Below are 20586 nucleotides of genomic sequence, written 5' to 3' on the forward strand. Positions count from 1 at the left end.
ACTACATAAGGCCAACCCATGAAGACTTGGAGTCATAGCAGATCTATCTAATACATAGAAACAAACAGAAAGAGACCGCCAAATGGAGAGACAAAGAAACAGGCCAAATGAAAGAAAAGAAGAAAACTCCAGGATAAAAAAGCTAAATGAAATGAGGCAAGCAATTTTTCGAATACAGAGTTTAAAGTAATGGTTAGAAGGACACTCAAGGAACTTAGAATTACAACAGCATGGAAAGGAACATAGAAACCATGAAAAAGAACAAGCCAGAAGTGAAGAATACCATATCTGACATCAGGAACACACAGGAAGGTATAAAAAGTAGGTTGGATGAAGCAGAGGATTGAATCAGCAACTTGGAAGACAAGGTAGAAAAACAAACAAACATCCAACCAGCACAGCATAAGGAGAAAAAAAAAAGAATTTAAAAGAATGAGGATAGTTTAAGAAATATTTGGGACAATGTGAAGCACAACATCTGCATCATAGGGGTACTGGAAGGAGAAGAGAGAGAGCAAAGAATTGAGAAACTATTTGAAAAAATAACAAATGAAAACTTTCCTAACCTAGTGAAGGAAAAAGATGCACAGGTCCAGGAAGCACAGAGAATTCCAAATAAAGAACCCAAAGAGGCCCACACCAAGACACATCATGATTAAAATTTCAAAGTTTAAAGACAAAGAGAGAACCTTAAAAGCAGCAAGAGAAAAACAGTTAATTACCTACAAGGGATATCCTATAAGACTGTCAGTTGATTTCTCAACAGAACTATTTCAGGCCAGAAGGGACTGGCAAGAAATATTCAAAGTGATGAAAAGCAAAGACCTACAACCAAAACTACTTTACCCAGCAAGGCTATCATTTAAAATTGAAATGGAAATAAAGAGCTTCCCAGACAAGAAAAAGCTGAAGGAGTTTATAACCACCAAATCCATATTACAAGAAATGTTGAAGGCCCTGATTTAAAAAGTTGAAAAACAAGAAGAAAAGAAAGGAGAAGGAGGAGAAGTAGGAGGAGGAGGAGGAGGAGGAGGAGGAGGAGGAGGAGGAGGAGGAGGAACAAAGCTAACAACAATAAAAACAGAGGAAGAGAGTTAAAAGAATAAAATGGAATAAATATGTACCTATCAATAATCACTTTAAATGTAAATAGCTGAAATGCTCCAATCAAAAGACATAGGGTAGCTAATGGATAAGAAAATAAGACCCATATATGTGCTGTCTAAAAGAGACCCACCTCAGAACAAAATAAACACAGAAACTAAAAGTAAAGGAATGAAAAAAGACATTCCATGCAAATGGAAATAAAAAAGAAGCTGGATAACATCACATATACCTGATTAAATAGACTTTAAAATCAAGGCTAGAGTATAAGACAAAGAAGGACACTACATAATGATAAAAGAAGCTATCTAATAAGAGGATATAACTCTGGTAAATATTTATGTACCCAATATAGGAACACCTAATTATGTAAAGTAAATCTTGATGGGCATAAAGTGAGAGATTGACAGTCATAGTAGGGGATTATAACTCCCCATTGACATCATTGACTAGATCTTCCAGACAGAATATTCAGCAAGGAAATGGTGAAAGTAAATGGCACACTATGTTAGATGGAATTAATTGATATCTTCAGAGCATTTCACCCCAAAGCAGCAAAATATACATTTTTTTTCAAGCACACATGGAATATATTTTTTGGATAGACCACATGATAGGACACAAAACAAGTGTCAGTAAATTTAAGAAGATTGAAATCATATCAAGCATCTTCTCTAACCATAATTGTATAAAGCTAAAAATCAACCACAAGAAAAAAACTGAAAAACACACAAAGTCAGGGTGGCTAAATAACAAGTAACTAAACAATGAATGGGTTAAGAACAATATCAAGGAATAAATAAAAAGTTGCCTTTAAACTAATAGAAATGAGAACACAACAACACAAAATCTATGAGATACAATGAAAGCAATCATAAGAGAGAAATTTATAGCATTACAAGCCTACCTCAGGAAACAAGAAAAATACCAAATCAACCATCTAACTTTACACTCTAAGGAATTGGAGAAAACAACAACAAAAAACAGCCCAAAGCATGTAGAAAGAACAAAATAATAAATATCAGAGCAGAAATAAACCAAAAAAATAAAAATAAAAATAAATGAAACCAAGGGCAGGTTCTTTGGAAAGATAAACAAGACTGACAAACCTTTAACCAGAGTCATTGAGAAAAAAAGGAGAGGATCCAAACAAATAAAATTAGAAATAATTGACACCAAAGTAATACCAAGGATTATAAGAAAATATTATGAGCAACCAAATGCCAACAAATTGGACAATATGGAAGAAATGGATAAATTTCTAGAAACATGTAATCTTCCAAAACTGAATCAGAAAGAATACCAGAATTTGAATAGACAGATTACAACAAGTGAAACTGAGGCAGTAATAAAAAAACAACAACAACAACAAAAAAAAACTACCAACCAAGAAGAGTCCTGAACTGGATGTCTTCACAGGTAAATTTTACTAAACATTCAAAGAAATACTGATACTGATCCTTCCTTCTCAAACTATTCCAAAAAATTCAAGAGGAGGGGGGGTGGGGTGGGAGGTGTCAATGGGGTAAAAAGGTAAAATATCTGTAACAAAAAATAAAAAAAATTTCATTAAAAAGAAAAAAAAAAAATTCAAGAGGAGGGAAAACTCCCAAGATCATTTTACAGGCCAGCATTATCCTATTTCCAAATCCAAATGAAGACACTACAAAGAAAGAAAATTATAGGCCAATATTGCTGATGAATATAGATGGTAAAATCCTCAAGAAAATATTAACAAATAGATCCAGCAATACATTAAAAAATTATACAACATAATCAAGTGTGATTTATTCCAGGGATGCACACTTGGTAAAATATCTGCAAATCAATAAGCATGATATACCACATAAACAAAATGAAGGATAAAAACCACATGATAATATCACTAGATCCAGAAAAAGCATTTTATAAAATCCAGGACCCATTTATAATAAAAACTCACAGCAAAGTGGGAATAGAGGGATTATACCTCAAAGTAAGAAAGGCCATATAAGACAAACCCACAGTCAGCATTATACTCAATAGGCAAAAACTAAAAACATTTCCCTTAAGATCAGGAACATAATAGGGATGTCCACTTTCACCACTCTTATTCAACATAGTTCTGAAATTCTAGCACAGTAATCAGACAAGAGGAAAAAATAAAATGCATCCAAATGAGAAAAGAGGAAGTAAAACTGTCATTATTTGCAGATGACATGATAAACCCTAAAGACTCCACCAAAAGGCTACTACATCTAATAAACAAATTCAGCAAAGTAGCAAAATACAAAATTAAATTTCAGAAACCGGTGGCTTTTTTATATACTTACAATGAACTATCAGAAAGAGAAACTAAAATAAACAATTCCATTTATCCTTGCAACCAAAAAAATAAGGTACCTGGGAATATATTTAATCAAAAAGGTAAAAGACCTGTACTCAGAAAACTATAGAACATTGAAGAAAGAAATTGAAGAAGGTACTACTGCATTCATGGATTAGAAGAATTAACATCATTAAAATATCCATACTACCCAAAGCAATCTACTGATTCAATGCAATTCCTAGTAAAATGCCAATGGCTTATTTCATAGATCAAGAAAAAATACTCCAAAAAATTTTATGGAATCAACCAACCAACCAACCAACCAACCAACCAACCAACCAACCAACAAACAAAATCTGAATAGCTTCAGCAATTTTGAGAAAGAGAACAAAGTTGGAGGTATCACAATATCTGATATTAAACTGTACTAGAAGGCCATTGTAATTAAACTAGCCTGGTACTGGCATAAGAACAGACATATAGATTATGGAAGAGGACAGAGAGCCCAGAAATAAACCCACACCTATATGGTCAATCAATATTGACAGAAGAGGCAAGTTAATACTGGGGTAAAGACAGTCACTTCAATAAATGGTGTTGGAATAACTGGACAGGTATATGTAAAAAATTAAAACTAGACCACCAACTCACACCATATACAGGAATAAACTCAAAATGGATAAAATACTTAAATGTAAGCCCTGGCAGGGTGGCTCAGTTAGTTGGAGCATTGCTCCATACAACAAAAGATTATGCTAAGTGAAATAAGCCAGTCAGTAAAATATCTTATGATCTCACTTATATGTGGAATCTAATGAACAAAATAAACTGACAAAATTGAAACAGTGGCATGGAACAGACAGACAGCTGTCAGAGGGGAAATACAGGGACTGGGTAAAAGAAGGTTAAGGAATAAGCCAAAGCCATATATGCATAACCCATACACACAGACATCAGTGTAATGATGGCCAGAGGAAAGAGGCCTGGGTGGAGGTAGGCAAAGGGTGGCGGAAAATGAGGACATCTGTAATAATATTAACAATAAAAATTAAGTTAAAAATGAATAAAGTGAACATCAACAAAATTAAGAACTTTAACACTTCAAAGTACCTCATCAAGGGAGGTACCAGAAGGGAGGGATTGGGGGTGGTTGAAAAGGGGATCATATCGTCAGTTATACAAATGTAGAATCACTATATTGTACATCTGAAATTAATATAAAAATATAAGATTGTATGCCACCTATACTTAAATTTAAAAAAGAAAAAAAAAAAGAAAGTGAAAAAATATCTTACAGAGTGGAGCATGGGGAATTTTACAATACATATATTTGATAAGGGCCTTATATCTAGAATACATATAGGATATTATGGCACAATAATAAAGATGACTCAATTTAAAACGGGAAAATTAATTGAATGGGGATTTCTTCAAAGAATATATACAAATGGCTAATAAACACATGAAAATATGCTCAACATATTAGTTATATAGGAAATGCAAATCAAAACTGCAATGAGATGCTACTTTATACCCATCAAAATGGCAATGACCAAAAAGATAATAACAAGTGTTGGTGAGGATGTGGAGAAATTGGAACCATCATACACTGTTGGTGGGAATGTAAACTGTTAAAGTAATTGTTGAAAACAGGCTGAAAGTATCTAAAAATTTTAAACTAAGTTACCATCTGACTCAGCAAATCCATTCTTAGCTATATACCCAAAATAAATGAAAACAGATATCAACACTAAATCTTGTACATAGATGTTGAGAGTATTATTCATAATAGCCCAAAATTATAAACAATCCATGAACTGATAAATGGATAAATAAAATTTAGTGTGTCCATATAGTAAAAAGAAATGACATACTGATGCATGCTACAATATAGATGGACATTGTGTTAATTGAAAGAAGCCAATCACAAAGGAAAATTACTTTGTAACTCCATTTATATGGAATTTTTACAATAGGCAAATTGATAGAGATTGCCCAGCCAGTGTGGCTCAGTGGTTGAGTGTTGATACATGCACCAAGAGGTTGCTGGTTTGATTCCTGGTCAGGGCACATGCCCAGGTTGTGTGCTAAATCCCCATTGGGAGGCATGTATGAGGCGGCCAATCTATGTTCTTTCTCATCGATGCTTATATATCTCTCTCCCTCTCCCTTCCTCTCTTTCTAAAATCAATAATATATATATATATATATATATACACACACATATATATATGTGTGTGTGTGTGTGTGTGTATATATATATATATATATATATATTAACTTGAAAGATAGTTCAGCTGGGTAGAGAATTCTCTCAGTGCATAAAAGGTAATTTTCCACTATTTTCTGCTGTTATTGTTGATACTATTGTTGATAAATTAATCTTATGTATCATGGCTATTTCTTTGTAGATAATCTGTTTTGTTCTTGTTTTCTCCTCCTCTCTGAGTGCTTTTATAATATTTTTTGGTGTTCTGTGTAACCACTATGGTGTGTCTAATGTGGATTTACTTTATTTGTGTAGCTTGGGATTTGTTGGGATTCTAGGTCTTAAAGGTTAATATCTTTCAACAATATTTAAAAATTCTCAGCTAGCCCTGGCCAATTTGGCTCAGCAGTTGAGCGTCGGCCTGCGGACCAGCGAGTCCCGGGTTTGGTTCCCACTAGGGGTATGTACCACCAAAAAATAAAATAAAATAAATAAATATTAAAAATTCTCAGCTATTTTGTCTTTTAATGTTTTCTCTTTCCTATCCCATGATTATTCTCTTGAAGTTCATTTAGAAATAGATTAGATCTATTTATTCTACCCCCATGTCTCTGAACCTCTAATATTTCTCATTTTATTGTCTTTCAGTGCTACCTTATGAATAATTTGTATCTGTCTTTAATTTCACTGATTCTTTAGCTGTGTATTTTATGTTCTTTTGTTTATCAATATATATTTAAGTATACTCTTCTACTTTTTAGTTCCAGTGATTCTATTTCACTGATTTTGAAACATTTGACTGTTCTTTAGAGTCTCTTGTTCCTTGTTTATATTTCAAGCATTTTATAAACCTCTTTAACTGCTTTTGATAAAGCCAACTTTATATTCTATGTGTGATGACTTTACATTCTATAGTATGTGGGTCTGATTCTGATGTTTGTTGTTTCTGTGGGCTTTGTTCAGGAAGTTTTATTTCTTTCTGTTTTGTAACTTTTGACCATGAGAGGGTCATTTTCTTTGGACCTTGCTATATAGGAGTTTTTGAGGCCTGGATGAAAATTGCATTGTTTCACAGAAGATTTGCCTTAGCCAATCACCTGTGGGAAGTGCTGATTTCATATCTCAGCTTTTAGTTTTTCAGACGTTATAAGTGCTTTTTATTAGGACTACAAAACTCTATGAAGACCACCTATGGTTATAAATTCTCATGTGAAGTTAATTTTTCCCGTCCACCCAGTGCCAAGGTTACTTATTATCTCCTTTTTTGAGATAAATTCAATTTTTCTTCACCCTTACATTGAGTATATGTGGAAGTCTCGTATAAGACTTCTCATCTTGGGCAAGCCCTAGTTATTATCACCTTCTTTCCTCATCTCTTACAATAATTAATGTAGAAATTCAGTCTCCCAGGGTCTGGTAAAATCCTCAGAGAAATATAACTTTGTTACTCATTACCTGAAGAATTCTTGCTTTTACTTCTTTTTTGGCTATAGATTCTTTACTATCATACTAGTTCAGCAATAAACTTTAAAATATTATTTTTATATTTTGCCTTACATTTTCATTGTTTTTTGGGGGGAGGGTCATTTAAGTTATCTAGCAAGACATAGTGCTAGAAATGGAAGTCTCCAGCCAACTTCTAAAATAACAATGCTTCTTTCTTGTTACATATTTAACTAGGATGTCAATAATTTTTGCCCTGCTTTTCTTATAGTGTTCCTGTGTGTCTCCAGTGAGACAGTGTATATCAAAATGCTATAAGATATAAAGCACTATGTAAACGGCAGTGAGTTGCTATTGTAACTAACTGTAAGCCAAAGTAGTGGTTTGGGCTTAGGGGAAAGAGATTCAAAATTTAAAGGAGAGGAAGCTCATTTCCAGTTGAGGCAATCAGGGAAAACATCCTGGAGTTTGCGTTTGAATTGAGCCTTAAAGGATTAGAAGGTTTTGCCTAGGCAGAAATGGAAGATATGTCTTATGAAGGTCATCACATAAACAAAGGCTAATAGAATGCATTGCCTTACTTTGAAAGGGAAACGTTTAATGTGGTCTCTTGTCCATTAGTGTTTATTCAGTAGCATTGCCTATTTGCTGGTTCCTGACCTAGACAATTAAAAAAATCTATACCACACCTATCTCAGAGATTCCCCAAGTAGCCACAGTTGCCCACATGTATTCTGGATAGTAAATATATCTAGTAGGGTCTTTGACTCATATCAAAATGGTCCAGGCACAGAATGGCCCAAGAAGCATTATTAGAAATATACTCCCATCAATACTGACAGGTATGTATGAGTGGTAGGTAAGATGGCATGCTTTGGGCTAGAGGCTGTTGTGAAACAACAAGCAAGGAACTATTGGGTGTGTTGTCAAGGAGGCTGGTGATGCAACATTCACAAGTAGAACAAACTATATCATTAGTATTTTTATGACACAGATTCTGAAATAAGATTATAGGTTGGAGTAAGATAAAGCTGGTAATTTTTAGATTAACAACATTCTGGCTTTAGAAAAAAGCTTCACAGAATCCAAGAAGACATATTAGAGTTGAAAGAAACTTTTCTTGACCTTATCTCCCTTGCTCTATAGATAGGGAGACTGAGGCCCAGAAGGGAGAAGGGGCCTAGTAACGTTTACCTGCTAGTTAGTGGCAGAAGCTAGTGTCCTGATTCCTGATCCAATTCTCTTTCCCCCTGCCTGCCTTTATAGACAAATCCACTTATGGGTTCTCTGAACACCGGTGAACTGCTGTACTCTGGGTATCTCTAACCAGAGATAGGAAAAAAGAGCAAGACTTGGCAAGACTCTTGGGAGCTTGCAGGGCTGGAGAAGACCACATTTTTCCTCCCAATATGACTTCTATGAAATCTGGGGAGGAGATGGCTACTCTGTGGAAAACATGGGCTCATGTAAACTAGACATTACTGTCACACCTGAAGTGGGTGGTTGTGAAGACAATTCCCTTGTGAGATAGTTCTTTCTTTATTTTTATTTATAATGCTACCTGTTTTTGAGTCCCTTGGGCCTCTCTGCAAAGACTGAGAAATTCAATCAGCATTTAAATAAAGAAAATATAGTGCAGTGATCAATATCGTAAGCTTTGGCAACAAACCTAATTTAGCTGAGTTCAGGCTTTATTACTTAGACGTAACCTTGGCTCTGAGCCAAAAAGAAGATTGAGTCAGAGCCTTAGTTTCCTTATCTATATAATGGGAGTAATTTTGCTCAAATAATAGGGTTGATGTGAGGATTATGTAAGATACCATATAAAGAGCTTATCTTTAGCATTTCCTGGCATATAGTAATTGATTAATACATTTATTATCATTACATTTTTATTATTCCCTTGACTCATCTTCTGCATTACACTCTATTATATTCTTTTTTTAAAAATATGTTTTTATTGATTTCTTTAGAGAGAGGAAGGGAGAGAGAAATAGAAACATTGATCAGCTGCTTCCTGCATGTCCCCCTTCCCCCCCCCACCACCACTAGGGTTCTAGCCCACAACCTGGGCATGTGCCCTGACCAGGAATCGAACTGTGACCTCTCAGTTCATGGGACGACACTCAACCACTAAGCCACACCGGCTAGGCTATTAGATTCTTTCTTATACACTATGTTTTAGCATAGCTTCCATCTTCCGAAACTAATTGCGTTACAGCTTTGTTCAAAAATCCATACTGATCTCAACTGTAATTAGTTATGAAGTACAGAAAATAATTTGTTGATAATATTCTAAACATTGAAGTTGGTGGACACTTTTCTTAAAATTATACTATAGGAGGTGCAAATTTTTCCTTTCAATACTGTCAGTCTCACTTGTATTTGTATGTGCTTACTTAAGTGGGAGAAAGTGGGGCAAAGTGAGAGCTGTGTGTCAGGAACTGCATATAACCATGGAGCCTCCCTTGAAAGTATGTCACACATGTCACCATTATTGTTCACATGTGGCAGCTGAGAATGACTGGCCTACAGAAAAAAATTTCACTTCTTAGCAGGACACACAGGCTTTTCACAGGGGGCCCTAATCCAGACCCATCTTCAACTCTTTGTACCAAAGTAGAAGCCATACTCTTTCCTGCCGCTTGGGCATTTATTCATGCTCTTCCATCTGCTTTGGTTGCTGCTCAGCTACCTTTCCCTCCTGTGTAATTTCATCTCATTGTACAAGGCCAAAGTCTGATGTCTTCTCCTCCAGGAAGGTGTAAAGTTGTCTTTTCTTCTCCAGAATTTTTTGACTTCTTGTTTGGATGAATGAGTGAGGCCCTACAACCACAGAGCACCAATTTGGCAGGCTTCACACAGCCTGCACTACCTCTTAAGATGATGCTACTGCTCCTTTTTGAAATGCCCTGTTTGCCATCCAGGAACCTCATCCTAGTTTCAGCTCAAGAAGGCCATGGCAGGTACAGATGGGGGAGTATGCTGTCACCACAAATACTCTTGAACACATTCCAAGAACTGCACCAGATCCTGACATCTCTGATGGATTGCTCTAATGTGAGAAGCTTAAGACTAAAAATTAGGAGTACAGGCTTCCCATTTAGACTTAGGTCCACTAACTATTCAGTAGCAGCTTTTAGGTCAATCACTTTACTATGCTGAGCCTCAGTTGTCTTATCTGCAAAATGTGCTTGATCCCTGACCTGTCTGCCTCTTCAGGATGTTATGAAATTCACGTGTTGTGAGAATTGAAATGCTGCCAAGAATTTCTATGCCTCCACATTTACCTTGGGATAAAGGACAAGCTCTGTAGCTTGACACATAGGCCCTTACTGACTTAACTTGTATCTCTTTTTCTGCCTTCTGCTCTCACAGTCACTCCTGTATTTAAACATTTGCTTCGGGCTAAACTATTTGTAGTTTTTCTTACAAGGTTGCTGTCTTTTGCCTAAAAATGAATTATCCTTTTCCCCACCTCAGCTCCATCTTCACCCAACCTGGGTTACAGTTTAGACTTCTCTAAGAGGCCTTACTTGAAATTCCCACTAGACTATGCTAGGCATCCTCCTTCTGCACTCAAACAAAAATTTGAACGTACTTTACCACTGCACCCATTACATTATATTACAATTGTCTATTTCTTTGTTTCTTCCACTAGTCTGGAAGCTCTATCAGGACAGAGACCATGTCTGTCTTGTTCATGTGTGGGGTGCATAGTGGTTGCAGAAATAAATAGTTACTGAATAAAAGAAAGAACAAATGAATGAGGGGATGATTGGATTTTGTGCCCATGTGAAGAGTCCCTGCAGTCTTTTGAAGTGATGGGATTCTCCAAAAAGATTAATTCAATCTTGACATTATCCCCTCTTGGCACTGAGTATAAGCATAGAAGGGGCTTGCTTCCTTTCAGGACAAGTCTCACTGTCCAGGTAGCAGGCAATGTGCCTCTCAGAGCATCTGTCAGCTCTGCTGGACTGTTTTCTGGTATGAGATTAGAAGTGACCCAGTGGGGACTGGGGGGGGAGGGTGTTTGCCTAGACTCTGGCATAAGTCAGCTTATTTGGTATAGTTTTACTGGTTGGCGGTCAGACCAAATTCCCCAAATAGCCTTCTCCTTACTTGAAGCACCCTGGGAAAGAAGTTGAGAGAAGAGGGGAAGTTGTGACCTGAAAAAAATAAAAAAAGAAATGGTAGCAGGAGAATCTGAGGAGTTGAATCATCTGCATATGCCTATTGTCTCAAAAAAAAAATTAGACTTTCATGCTTCACTGTTTTTAAATGTTTCTTGTTGGTACTGTAATCCCTACTCCGTCTCCCTAAATAATTCTGTCCTTCTCTCAACCTGTCTTGCAGTTGCATGCAAAAAACCTCTGGGAGTGGGTGGTAGGTGAAGTAGGTGCTATATTTGGAGTAGAGATCCTTGGGCTGTATACCTGGAAACCACAGATGAAAAATGGAGGCTCTCTTATCAGGGTTCTGAGCCAGTGTGCAAGTGGATAGTAGAGGTTCTCATGTGTTTTGACAATGTACCATGCCACCTGTAGGCACATAAAGAGACCATGAGCTGAATGTTCTAGGGTTAGTCTCTTGCCATAGATCCTAATTCACAATAATATTTAACAAGATTTTTGGCCTTGCTTCCTCGTGTGAAGAACAAAAACTTTGAGCTAGATGCTAAGATCCCTTTTAGTTCTAAAAGGCAACAAAAATAAATCAAAGGTTAGCCCAATATTGCCTGAGGGATAGATGTGACAGGCTGAAGTCCCAGACGGGCCTGGCCTAAGGCATTTAATAGGCTGTAAACTCACTGAAAGCATGGACTGTGACTTATTAACTCTTATTTATCTTTGCTATTTATGAGATCATGTAAATGATAAATAGATTATTTCATTTTTGAGTCTTTTCCCTATCCATCAAGGGGTTGACAGCATCTGTTACACAGAATTCAATTGTTGTTTTGACTCCCTAGGTGTTCAGTAAATTTTTGTTGAGTACAAACATGTAGATTCCAGTTTCAAATTTATATGTTCTAATGATGGGCCCTTCTCTGTGGGCCTCTCGTAGTGTACTCATGCAGGAGTAAATTGCAGGCTTGAACCATTGCCCAGCCTCCTTACCTGTGGGTTTTGAGCACTGAAGGGGGTTGTACAGTGTGAAAAAATAAAGAAAAATACCTTCATGTTCTTGGGACAACAGACATCCCTTTCTTCTTCCCTTTATGTCATGATTAAGAAAGCTGTTGCTATTTGCAATAATCATAGTGTTCATATTGGAAAGGGCTTCCCTATTCCATACCTTCAGACACACTCATTTCATAGATGAGAATATTAAGGTCCAGAAAAAAAAAAAAAAGCAAAAAGCTGGTTTTCCAGTATCATATCAGCAGGTCAGAATTGTAATTATACACTAGATCACATATAAGACATTTGCCTCCAGGCTATTTTCAATCCACTAGGTGTCCTTGTCTCCCTGACCTGTGTGCTTTGATACTTCTTAGAAAAATCTACGGTGGATGCTAATTACCTTTTTAATTTATGCAGGGGCTGAGTAAATGAAACCAAGTAGCGTGGCTATTAGGTCACTATCTGTAGGTCCAAGAGAAAAGAACCTAAGCAATGGTGGCCAGAGAGGTTCCTCAGGAGACTGGTTCTACTTACACAGACAACCCACAAACATACATGTTCTCTTTCTCTTACGTAAACACACGCAAACACATATGCCAAGAATCTCTTGTTTTCTTCTGTCCTTCAGGCACTATTCTTAGGAAATTTTTTGAGAAATTAATCCAGTCTGAGAGGGTCAATGAAAAACATGTATCAATAAGGGGTCACTCTTAGGGGTTCTGACATTTAAACAGGAAGCAAAGCCAGAGAAATAAGCCCACCTCCTGGGTCACATATATTCTTACTTATTCCTCAACCCAGTCCAGTAGAGAGACACTGTGACAACCCCTATTATAGCTGAGGACACTAAAGCACACAGAGCTTTCATATTATTCCTTAACATATCTGTCACATCAACTTGATGGCCTATATCTCAAGCCCAGAAATTTATTTTGTGATCTCATAAGTATTCATACTGAGATGAGACAGGGGGACCTTGCTTGAACTTTTGAAAACCCAAAAGAATGCTGGCTCAAATTTTACCTGGGTGGTTAAGGATGATATGGCCCCTGAAAAACAGTGAGGATGCTAAGACGTCCATTCCTTATCTGAAGTTTGACAAGAACTGGGTAGTGAAGCCCATACCCATTTTCTGCTTCCACAAAGATGAGGATGAGGGTGAACAGCTGGATTTTCTGTTTTTCCTGGTTGACAGGTGCAGAGTTTTCAATGAGAGGTTGTAATGGGCCACCAGTGTCCATCTGTGCTTTCTAGCCTAGACCCATTGATATTTTAGTTGTCTCAGGTCAACCTATGCTAAGGCCAGCACAGGTTAATTTTATAACCCCTGTACAAAGATGAAAAAAAATATGTATATGAAAACCAAAGTAGCATAAGAGATCACTGGGCATGATACCAACTCTTGACTTCAATAAAGATAGCCAATATAAACAGCTAATTAAAAGAACTATGATGACATTCATCTGAAATTTTAGATTGTTTTATGTTTTAACAAATTAACGATGGTGATAAGAGGACATTAGCAGCTTTTCTAGAGTCTCTTTGTTAACAATAACTTGAGCCTGCAGCCACAACAGGGGCTGTGGCCAAGTTTTAGCTGGCAGACCAGCAAGCCAATATTTTACACAATGGATGACATTTCTGAAAGCAGAGAAAAAGAGACAAACTCAGAGTCACACATGTATTCCAACAAACAAGTTTCTGCCATTTTTAATTATATTTAGAGCAACAAAAGATTCCACGATTACAAAAAAAGAACAGAACACTAACGCTTGGGGCTGGTCCTGCTGCCCAGTGGAGGCCAAGTGCTGCTGTGAGAACTGAAGCCCCATTGAAATAAGTTTCAAGCAAAATTAATGTTTCTTTTGAAAAATCTTTATATGATGCTTTTTCTCTTTTTATTTTTCCCTCAATATCAAAATTAATTCTTACATCTGGTTACATAGTCTGCTCCCTCCTGCTGCCAAATTAATCTGAAGGACAGCACAAGAATGTCATGTTCGAGGCACTCCCTAATCAATGTTCCAGTCTAGGAGAAAGCAGAAGGGTGTCACTGAGTTCTGAAGGGACTCGGTTTTAGCTTGAACCATCCCAATGGTGACTATTCTCAGCACCTGAATGGCTTATGGGATAGGCTAACCCCACAGGCACTTCATTGCTGGATAGTTAGCACCAAGGGCAAAGGTTGGGAGAGACTGCAGGCTTGCCCTTTCTGCTGTGCAGGAAACACAGTCCCAAAATATGAAGCATCAGCCAGAAAGGGCACCACTGGAGAAGCAGCAACATTCCAGAATTTTCATTTCTTTGGGGTGTGTGTGTGTGATCCAGTCTTTGGTGGCCAATGGAATATGTAGCTATAGGACAGCCTCATTAATTAGTGCATGTGGGAACTATTTTAAGCCACAAGGGTCACTTAGTCCATAGCTTCTCATTTAATTCCATATGAGGCTAAGGAGACAAGGGGGCTAAGAAATGGAATCAGCACCCCTGCTATACTGAATTGGGGTTGGAAACCAATCAATACATATTACCTACTTTCTGGTCAAACCAAATGGGGATAAATTGAACCTGAGTCAAAGGGGGTTTTCCCTTTAAGACTCTACCTCCTAAATTCACACTTACCATTTACTTTGGTGAGTGGGAACATTGCAGATGTTTTATTACCTCAGCTGAAGGGTCTGAAGAAGGGTGACTAATATGAATTTTTCTGCCTTCACCTAGAATGGTTAACAGTTGGGAGGCTCTGAGCAACAGACCCCAGTGTCAATCTTTTAATTGAAGAAAAACATCCCTACCTGTGGGCAGAGACAGACCTGTACCTACAGAGATATTACTTCTAGTACATTGACAAATTTTTTAACAGAGAAAAACACATTTTCATTGTCAAAATCTTTACAGAACATATCCAAAACCATAATTAAAGCACACAGACACCCAGTAGCAAGAGCACCTCAATCGCAGATGAGTGAATGACGTGAAAGACAGAGCACTCGCTCCAGGTTCCCAGGTGCAGTAACTGCCCTTTTCTCAAAGGATGGTGCAGAACAAAGGATGTCCTTCCTTCTTCCAACTGTTTGGCTCCCATTAGGGGTCATTGGCGAATCATTTTGGTGGGCCTTTGGCCCCAAGTCTGGGCCTTCCCTACAGTAAATCTCAGTCAGTTCCAATGAGTTTTCACCACCTTTAAACATTCATCAGTCTTGGGCTAGTAAAGTGCAATACATCATGTACCCTACCATTTCCCCACCTCTGCTCCTTTGTAAGGCCTGTGGCTCAGGCCCCAATAGGGGCAGAGATCTCTTAGCTATCTGATCAACCCAGGTGTCTTTTATGTTCTGAGAGAGCTTCCAAAATGGAACTGCAGTCTCTCTCACAAGTACATGGTATCAATTGTGACCTGGAACCAAATATAAAGGTGCAGAGAAAGGTAAAGCTATCAGAACACATTATATATATATATATATATATATATATATATATATATATATATATATATTTCAATTTTGAAACATGGATACAAATACTCATTTACAATATATTTCAACCTTCTGCCTTAAACCGCAGAAAACATTTTGTGTCTTTCAAAGTGGGCAAAAATGAGGATTTCTGCCTGCTGTCCCTCTAGTGCAAAATCTAGTCCTTTAAATGCTCCCTTTTTCAGCAAGGGATTCACATCTTCAGATAAACTAACATGGGCACTAGCAAACACAGTGGCCAAGACAGCTCCATTTCCAACCATGCAATTATGGAGCTTTAAAAAGTTGCTGAACAACTACTGGAGAAAAGGAAAGCTAGTTCTGCTTATAAAATCTCTTAGTGAAGGACCCATAATCCCAGTTTTTTGAAATTATCTTCATCTCTTTTAAACATGTATATTGTATGGGGGGCAACCCACCGAACTCTTATAAGTCAGTCACCAGCAAAGTCCTTTAGTCTGTCTTTGGATAGCTTACCTAAGAGGCACTAATGTTTACTCCCTCCCTGCCCTTAAAAAATTTGGTATCTTAGCAGATACTGTGTAATCTTTGGTTACATAACATGATGCTCTCATCTCTTTGTCTTTTTTAAAACATCTTTCAAAGATTTTCAAAGAGATTAGTGATGAGAACAGAACTGCCTATAAAAGGGGTAGAAACTTCCTTTTACAAGAAATTGCACATGCAAAATGGCTTATTTTGACTCTAACTTTGGGACTTGATCCTGTGCTTTAGCATTCCTGATTCCCATGACTTCCTACAGGGGGTCGAGCATGAAGGTCACTTCCTTGGCTCAGTGACCTTTCATTTGGGCAACTGGCAGAGGATAATTAGTAGTCAGCTTCTTGTTTTTTCAGGGCCATGCAGGGAACATGCAGGAATAGTTACTGAGTTGTCTGGAGAGAATCTTATAAAGTTCAACCCTTGCACAAGGTTGGGAAGAGGTAAAGGGAGTGGCTTGGGCTTTTGTGCCTTGCCAAATATCAAGGGAGAAAAGAGGTCAAGGCCATGTCTGTGCTGTAACTAATGAAACAAACAGAAGCTACTTGAAGCTCAAAGTTAGGTCATTTGTGTAATGGTAGTATCATGTGGATGGTAGAACTACTTTTTCTTAAAGTACAAATAGAATTATTCTTGCTATATATGCATATGTGCATTTAGAAATAAAGTATGGACAGAGAGAGACTTGAGCATCAGAACATTATTTCTCAACCCCCGGCAACTATCCAAAGGACAGAGGGACAGAGTGAAACTTTTTTTTTTCCTTTTTTAGTGCCAGTGAACATATATAAAAAATATATGTATTACTGGTTTTCTTCCTCAAAGATATGACAGAATCCTTCAAAAAGTCCCTTTCTCATTAAAAAAATAATGTGCTCTCCAAGAACAATGACACTGTCTGTGGCATAGAAAATCTATGGAACAAAGAATCCTATCCCCTTTCAGCTCAGAAGCTAGGCCTGGGTGAGCTGCCCAGTGAACAAGAGCTGAAACTGCCACACGACTCTTCTTTGTCCACAGAGTTTGTGACCCTGGCAGCTTCTGCTGCCCACACAGACAGGGCCTTCTCTCTGGTCCTCCTTTTTTTTTCCTCACTATCCATCCCCATTAAGCACTGCAAACCTCTTTGAAGATAGCCCTCATGACTTGTCTGGTGAGTGATCCCCATTTTCCAGCTCACCAGATGAGTGGATCTGGGTGTCTGATCCTTCACAGGTGAGCACCTGTACCAACCACATCAACTCTGTTTGTAGAGTAGAGTGCATGCAAAATGAAAGTTTTATCAATTACATGAGCCGGAACATCAATGGCCAAAAGAAAACACAAATCCTCCTTTCATCTGAGGGAGAACAAAGCCAAGCTAAAATATTTTTTCTCACAGAATCCCCAGTGCAAAGACAGTAGGCCTAAAGCCTTGTTTAGGCTGTTTTCCCCTAGTCTTGCCATTCAGAAATTTGGAATAATCCAGTTGTTGCTGCTTTTAATTACACTAATCTTTGGCTTTCACAAGTGAAAAACATATATATTCATAAGGACAAGAGTTACAATTGAGAAATTTCTAAAGATGAAAAATTTAATAGTCATAAAAATGGAAAGGTGAGACTCTAGTCTTTACAAGAAGAGGTATTGAAATGATATAATCAAATCCATGTACCACAAAAGGTGAAATCATTTCAAAACAGATATAAAGAAATTATTAAAATGTAACCTAGTTTAACTGAAGAGAGTGGTGCATTTTTTTCTGTTTAAAATAGCTAAAGTGATCTTGTGAGCTTATATAAGCCAAATGGTGTCATAACAAAGAAAACCAGAATTTCTCTATCTTACACCAGAAAGAGAACCTGTCAGCTTTAGTTTTATCTAGCAGTCTTGGATTGGTATATCACCCATCTTAGGTTCCCCTCTCCCTTGTTATTTAAAGAAACTGTTTTGCAAGTTCTTTTGGCTATTAATATCAACACAGAAATCAGGGGAGGAAACCCATGTAAATCATATCATATCACTCAGAAACTATCTTCTCAACAAGTAAAGTGAACCAATTGAAATGGACATCTTGTTGACTGGCTTCTAATTTCTTGAGTTTAGCAGATGAATTTAAGAGCTAAGTGAGGTGGCAGTGGCCAGGATGAGAACGTAGGTGGACATTCCCTCTGCACTTGAGATTGGGGGGACAAAGTCAACAGAACAGAGGTGTGCCAAAGGACCATATGAAACCAGTGTCCCAGGAACACACCCTGAGTTCATGGTTGGCAGCCCTTTGGAGCCACACCAACCAGATCTTTCCAAAACAGGCTATGGTTCTGTAGTCTTAATGTTTCGGCTTCCCTTTGATTGAGAGGCAGCAACATAGGTGGGGAATCTGACTGAGTATGGCCAAAGTCAGAGCCCAGAATCAGCAGCAGAGGAGGAGGATGAGTAAAATCACCAGATGGTACCCATCTGGCTTTAAATTTTGCCTCTGAAGACTTTAATTTAGTAGTGAGTCTCCTCTTGATTTCTTCTCTCTTCTTCCCATGACTTCTGCAGGTGGATGTGCTGGGTGGCAAAGAGAGCACTTACAGAGTTTCTGGTCCTAGTGCCTCATTCTTCCCAGTTTGGTAATTGAATTTTCTCTTTAACCCTAATCTGGGTAGCCCCTCTAGCTGCTCCGAAGGAGAAAGTGGGCATTTCTCCACTTGGTGGGAAGGTACCATCTCTGGGGGACAAGGGCAAGTTGCCCAGCTTGTCCAATCTCCTTGATGCCTTCTTTCCAGTTTGTCTAAGGGCTCCAGAGAAGATCTGATAGTTGAGACACATTTGGTAAGAAGTCTTTGAGTCTACTGGCATCTAAAAATACATGTTAAATCTGCTGGCTTGCTAGCCTTCTTTGTGGTGGGGTCTCTTAGCAGAGAGTCTGTGAACATGCCTAGAGAAGTGGACAAACTTCACCACTGTGGCTGGTGAAGTTCTGGGCCACAAAACACTGAAGGAAGGGTGGAGAGACTTTGCAGCTGCATGGAGTCAAGCTGAAAGCATTCAGGTCTTTCAAAATTGGGGACAAAGAGGGATCAATTCTTCAGTGTCCTAAGTGGAAAAGAGCCAAGCCACCACTTTCTTTTCCTCTAACTTCAGCCCCAATTTCCTCCTTGGCCCGTAAATGGGAAAGCAGACCTGGATCTGAATGGGCATTCCAAAAGGGCAGTCAGATCTCTCCTCTCTTTCTGGTTGGCTGGTCTGACTCTTCTGTGGAAGTGGCCAAGTTTTGGCTAAAGAGAACATTTGTTCAAAGTTCTTAGAAAAGCTATTGAAAGTCAATTTGAGGGTGGGGGTAGAGAGTGAGAAAGAAAGAGATTAGGACGAGGGAGGCATTCACATGCAGACAAGTTTTCAAACAAGAAGCACATTTTCAGTACAATGAACTGCACTGCAGTTAAGCAGTCTAGATCTCAGGGACCAAGACTGTGAGCAGGTAATGGTGATTGAGCTCTCCTCTTTGTCCTGTCTTAAATCTGTCTTTCCCCTCCCCCCAGTTCAGATCTGGGGTCATCCTGCCCTCTTATGGCAAAAGCTATAGATAGAAAATAGTATCTGGGAGGGAGGGTTTGGGAAAATAGCAGTGACTCCCCATGGTCTTATAATGTTCACCTTATTCTAGTCACTGTTAGCTTCTTTGGGGATTTGTTTGTTTTTATAATTGTAAAAGGAAAAATATCCTAGCAAGGTTTTTTGTTTCTTGTTTTTGTTTGTTTGTTTTAGTTTTGGTTTTCCCAGACACTCTAAGCTCTCTAAACTTCCCGTGGCATTAGGTGAGTAAACGTTTGTGTGGCTGGCACACAGCACAGTGCTATAAACAAGCACAACTTGACACTGGTCCACATGAGGATCATCACAGATTTAAAGAAATACAACACCATTCAAAACACAGGTAAGAGCCATGGCAGGGAGCAGAATCTGAAAGTGCCATGGGAGGTTCAGATAAGGAGGAAGAAAAAGAAAGAAGGAAAATAGAAAAATGCTTAGCAAATAGAACTCAGAAACATCTTCATGACAAACCATACATCAATAGAGAAAATTCCCTAAGGCACAGCAGAGAAGTAGTGCAGAGTCATAACAGGCAGAAGATATCTCAAAAGGGGAGTGAGGTGGGGCGAAGAAATGAGAGCTTCCAAAGCTTCATTGAGTATGGAAATAGATGGGCTTGACTTTTCCAGAAAGGATCTTGGGCACTTGCACCGAGATGATCTCTGCCATCATTTCTGGAAAGTCCACGCTCACCATGTGAGACTTGATTAGCAGGTCAAAAGTGAACTGGTGCAGCTCTCGTGCAATCTGTAGGGGGTGCAATAAGAGAGGGAGGAAACAAGAAAACAGGGTTGACAAAGAGTTGGTTTCTATCAGGCTCTTACCCTTACCTTTGATTTTTTTTTCTTCTCTGTCCTT

At 38.1% G+C, this 20586-nt stretch overlaps 1 protein-coding gene and 1 non-coding gene across 6 annotated transcripts in view; one reads left to right on the plus strand and one right to left on the minus strand.

Annotated features, from left to right (window-relative positions):
* The first annotated feature begins 12083 nt into the window (after window positions 1-12083).
* LOC118636825 lies at window positions 12084-12220 on the plus strand. The gene has a single exon (XR_004960798.1). It is a non-coding gene; the product is annotated as a small nucleolar RNA SNORA42/SNORA80 family (small nucleolar RNA).
* A 7939-nt stretch (window positions 12221-20159) lies between these two features.
* AR (androgen receptor) overlaps window positions 20160-20586 on the minus strand; it is a 209486-nt gene continuing 209059 nt past the window's right edge. For all 5 annotated transcript variants that reach the window (XM_036271011.1, XM_036271012.1, XM_036271009.1 and 2 more), the window contains one exon: window positions 20160-20475. In XM_036271011.1, the coding sequence (XP_036126904.1) occupies window positions 20320-20475 (156 nt within the window). In that variant the 3' untranslated portion in view covers window positions 20160-20319. The remainder of the gene's footprint in view (window positions 20476-20586) is intronic.

The sequence above is a fragment of the Molossus molossus genome, unplaced genomic scaffold (genome assembly GCF_014108415.1).
Source record: "Molossus molossus isolate mMolMol1 unplaced genomic scaffold, mMolMol1.p scaffold_m16_p_2, whole genome shotgun sequence".
Lineage (NCBI taxonomy): Eukaryota > Metazoa > Chordata > Mammalia > Chiroptera > Molossidae > Molossus > Molossus molossus.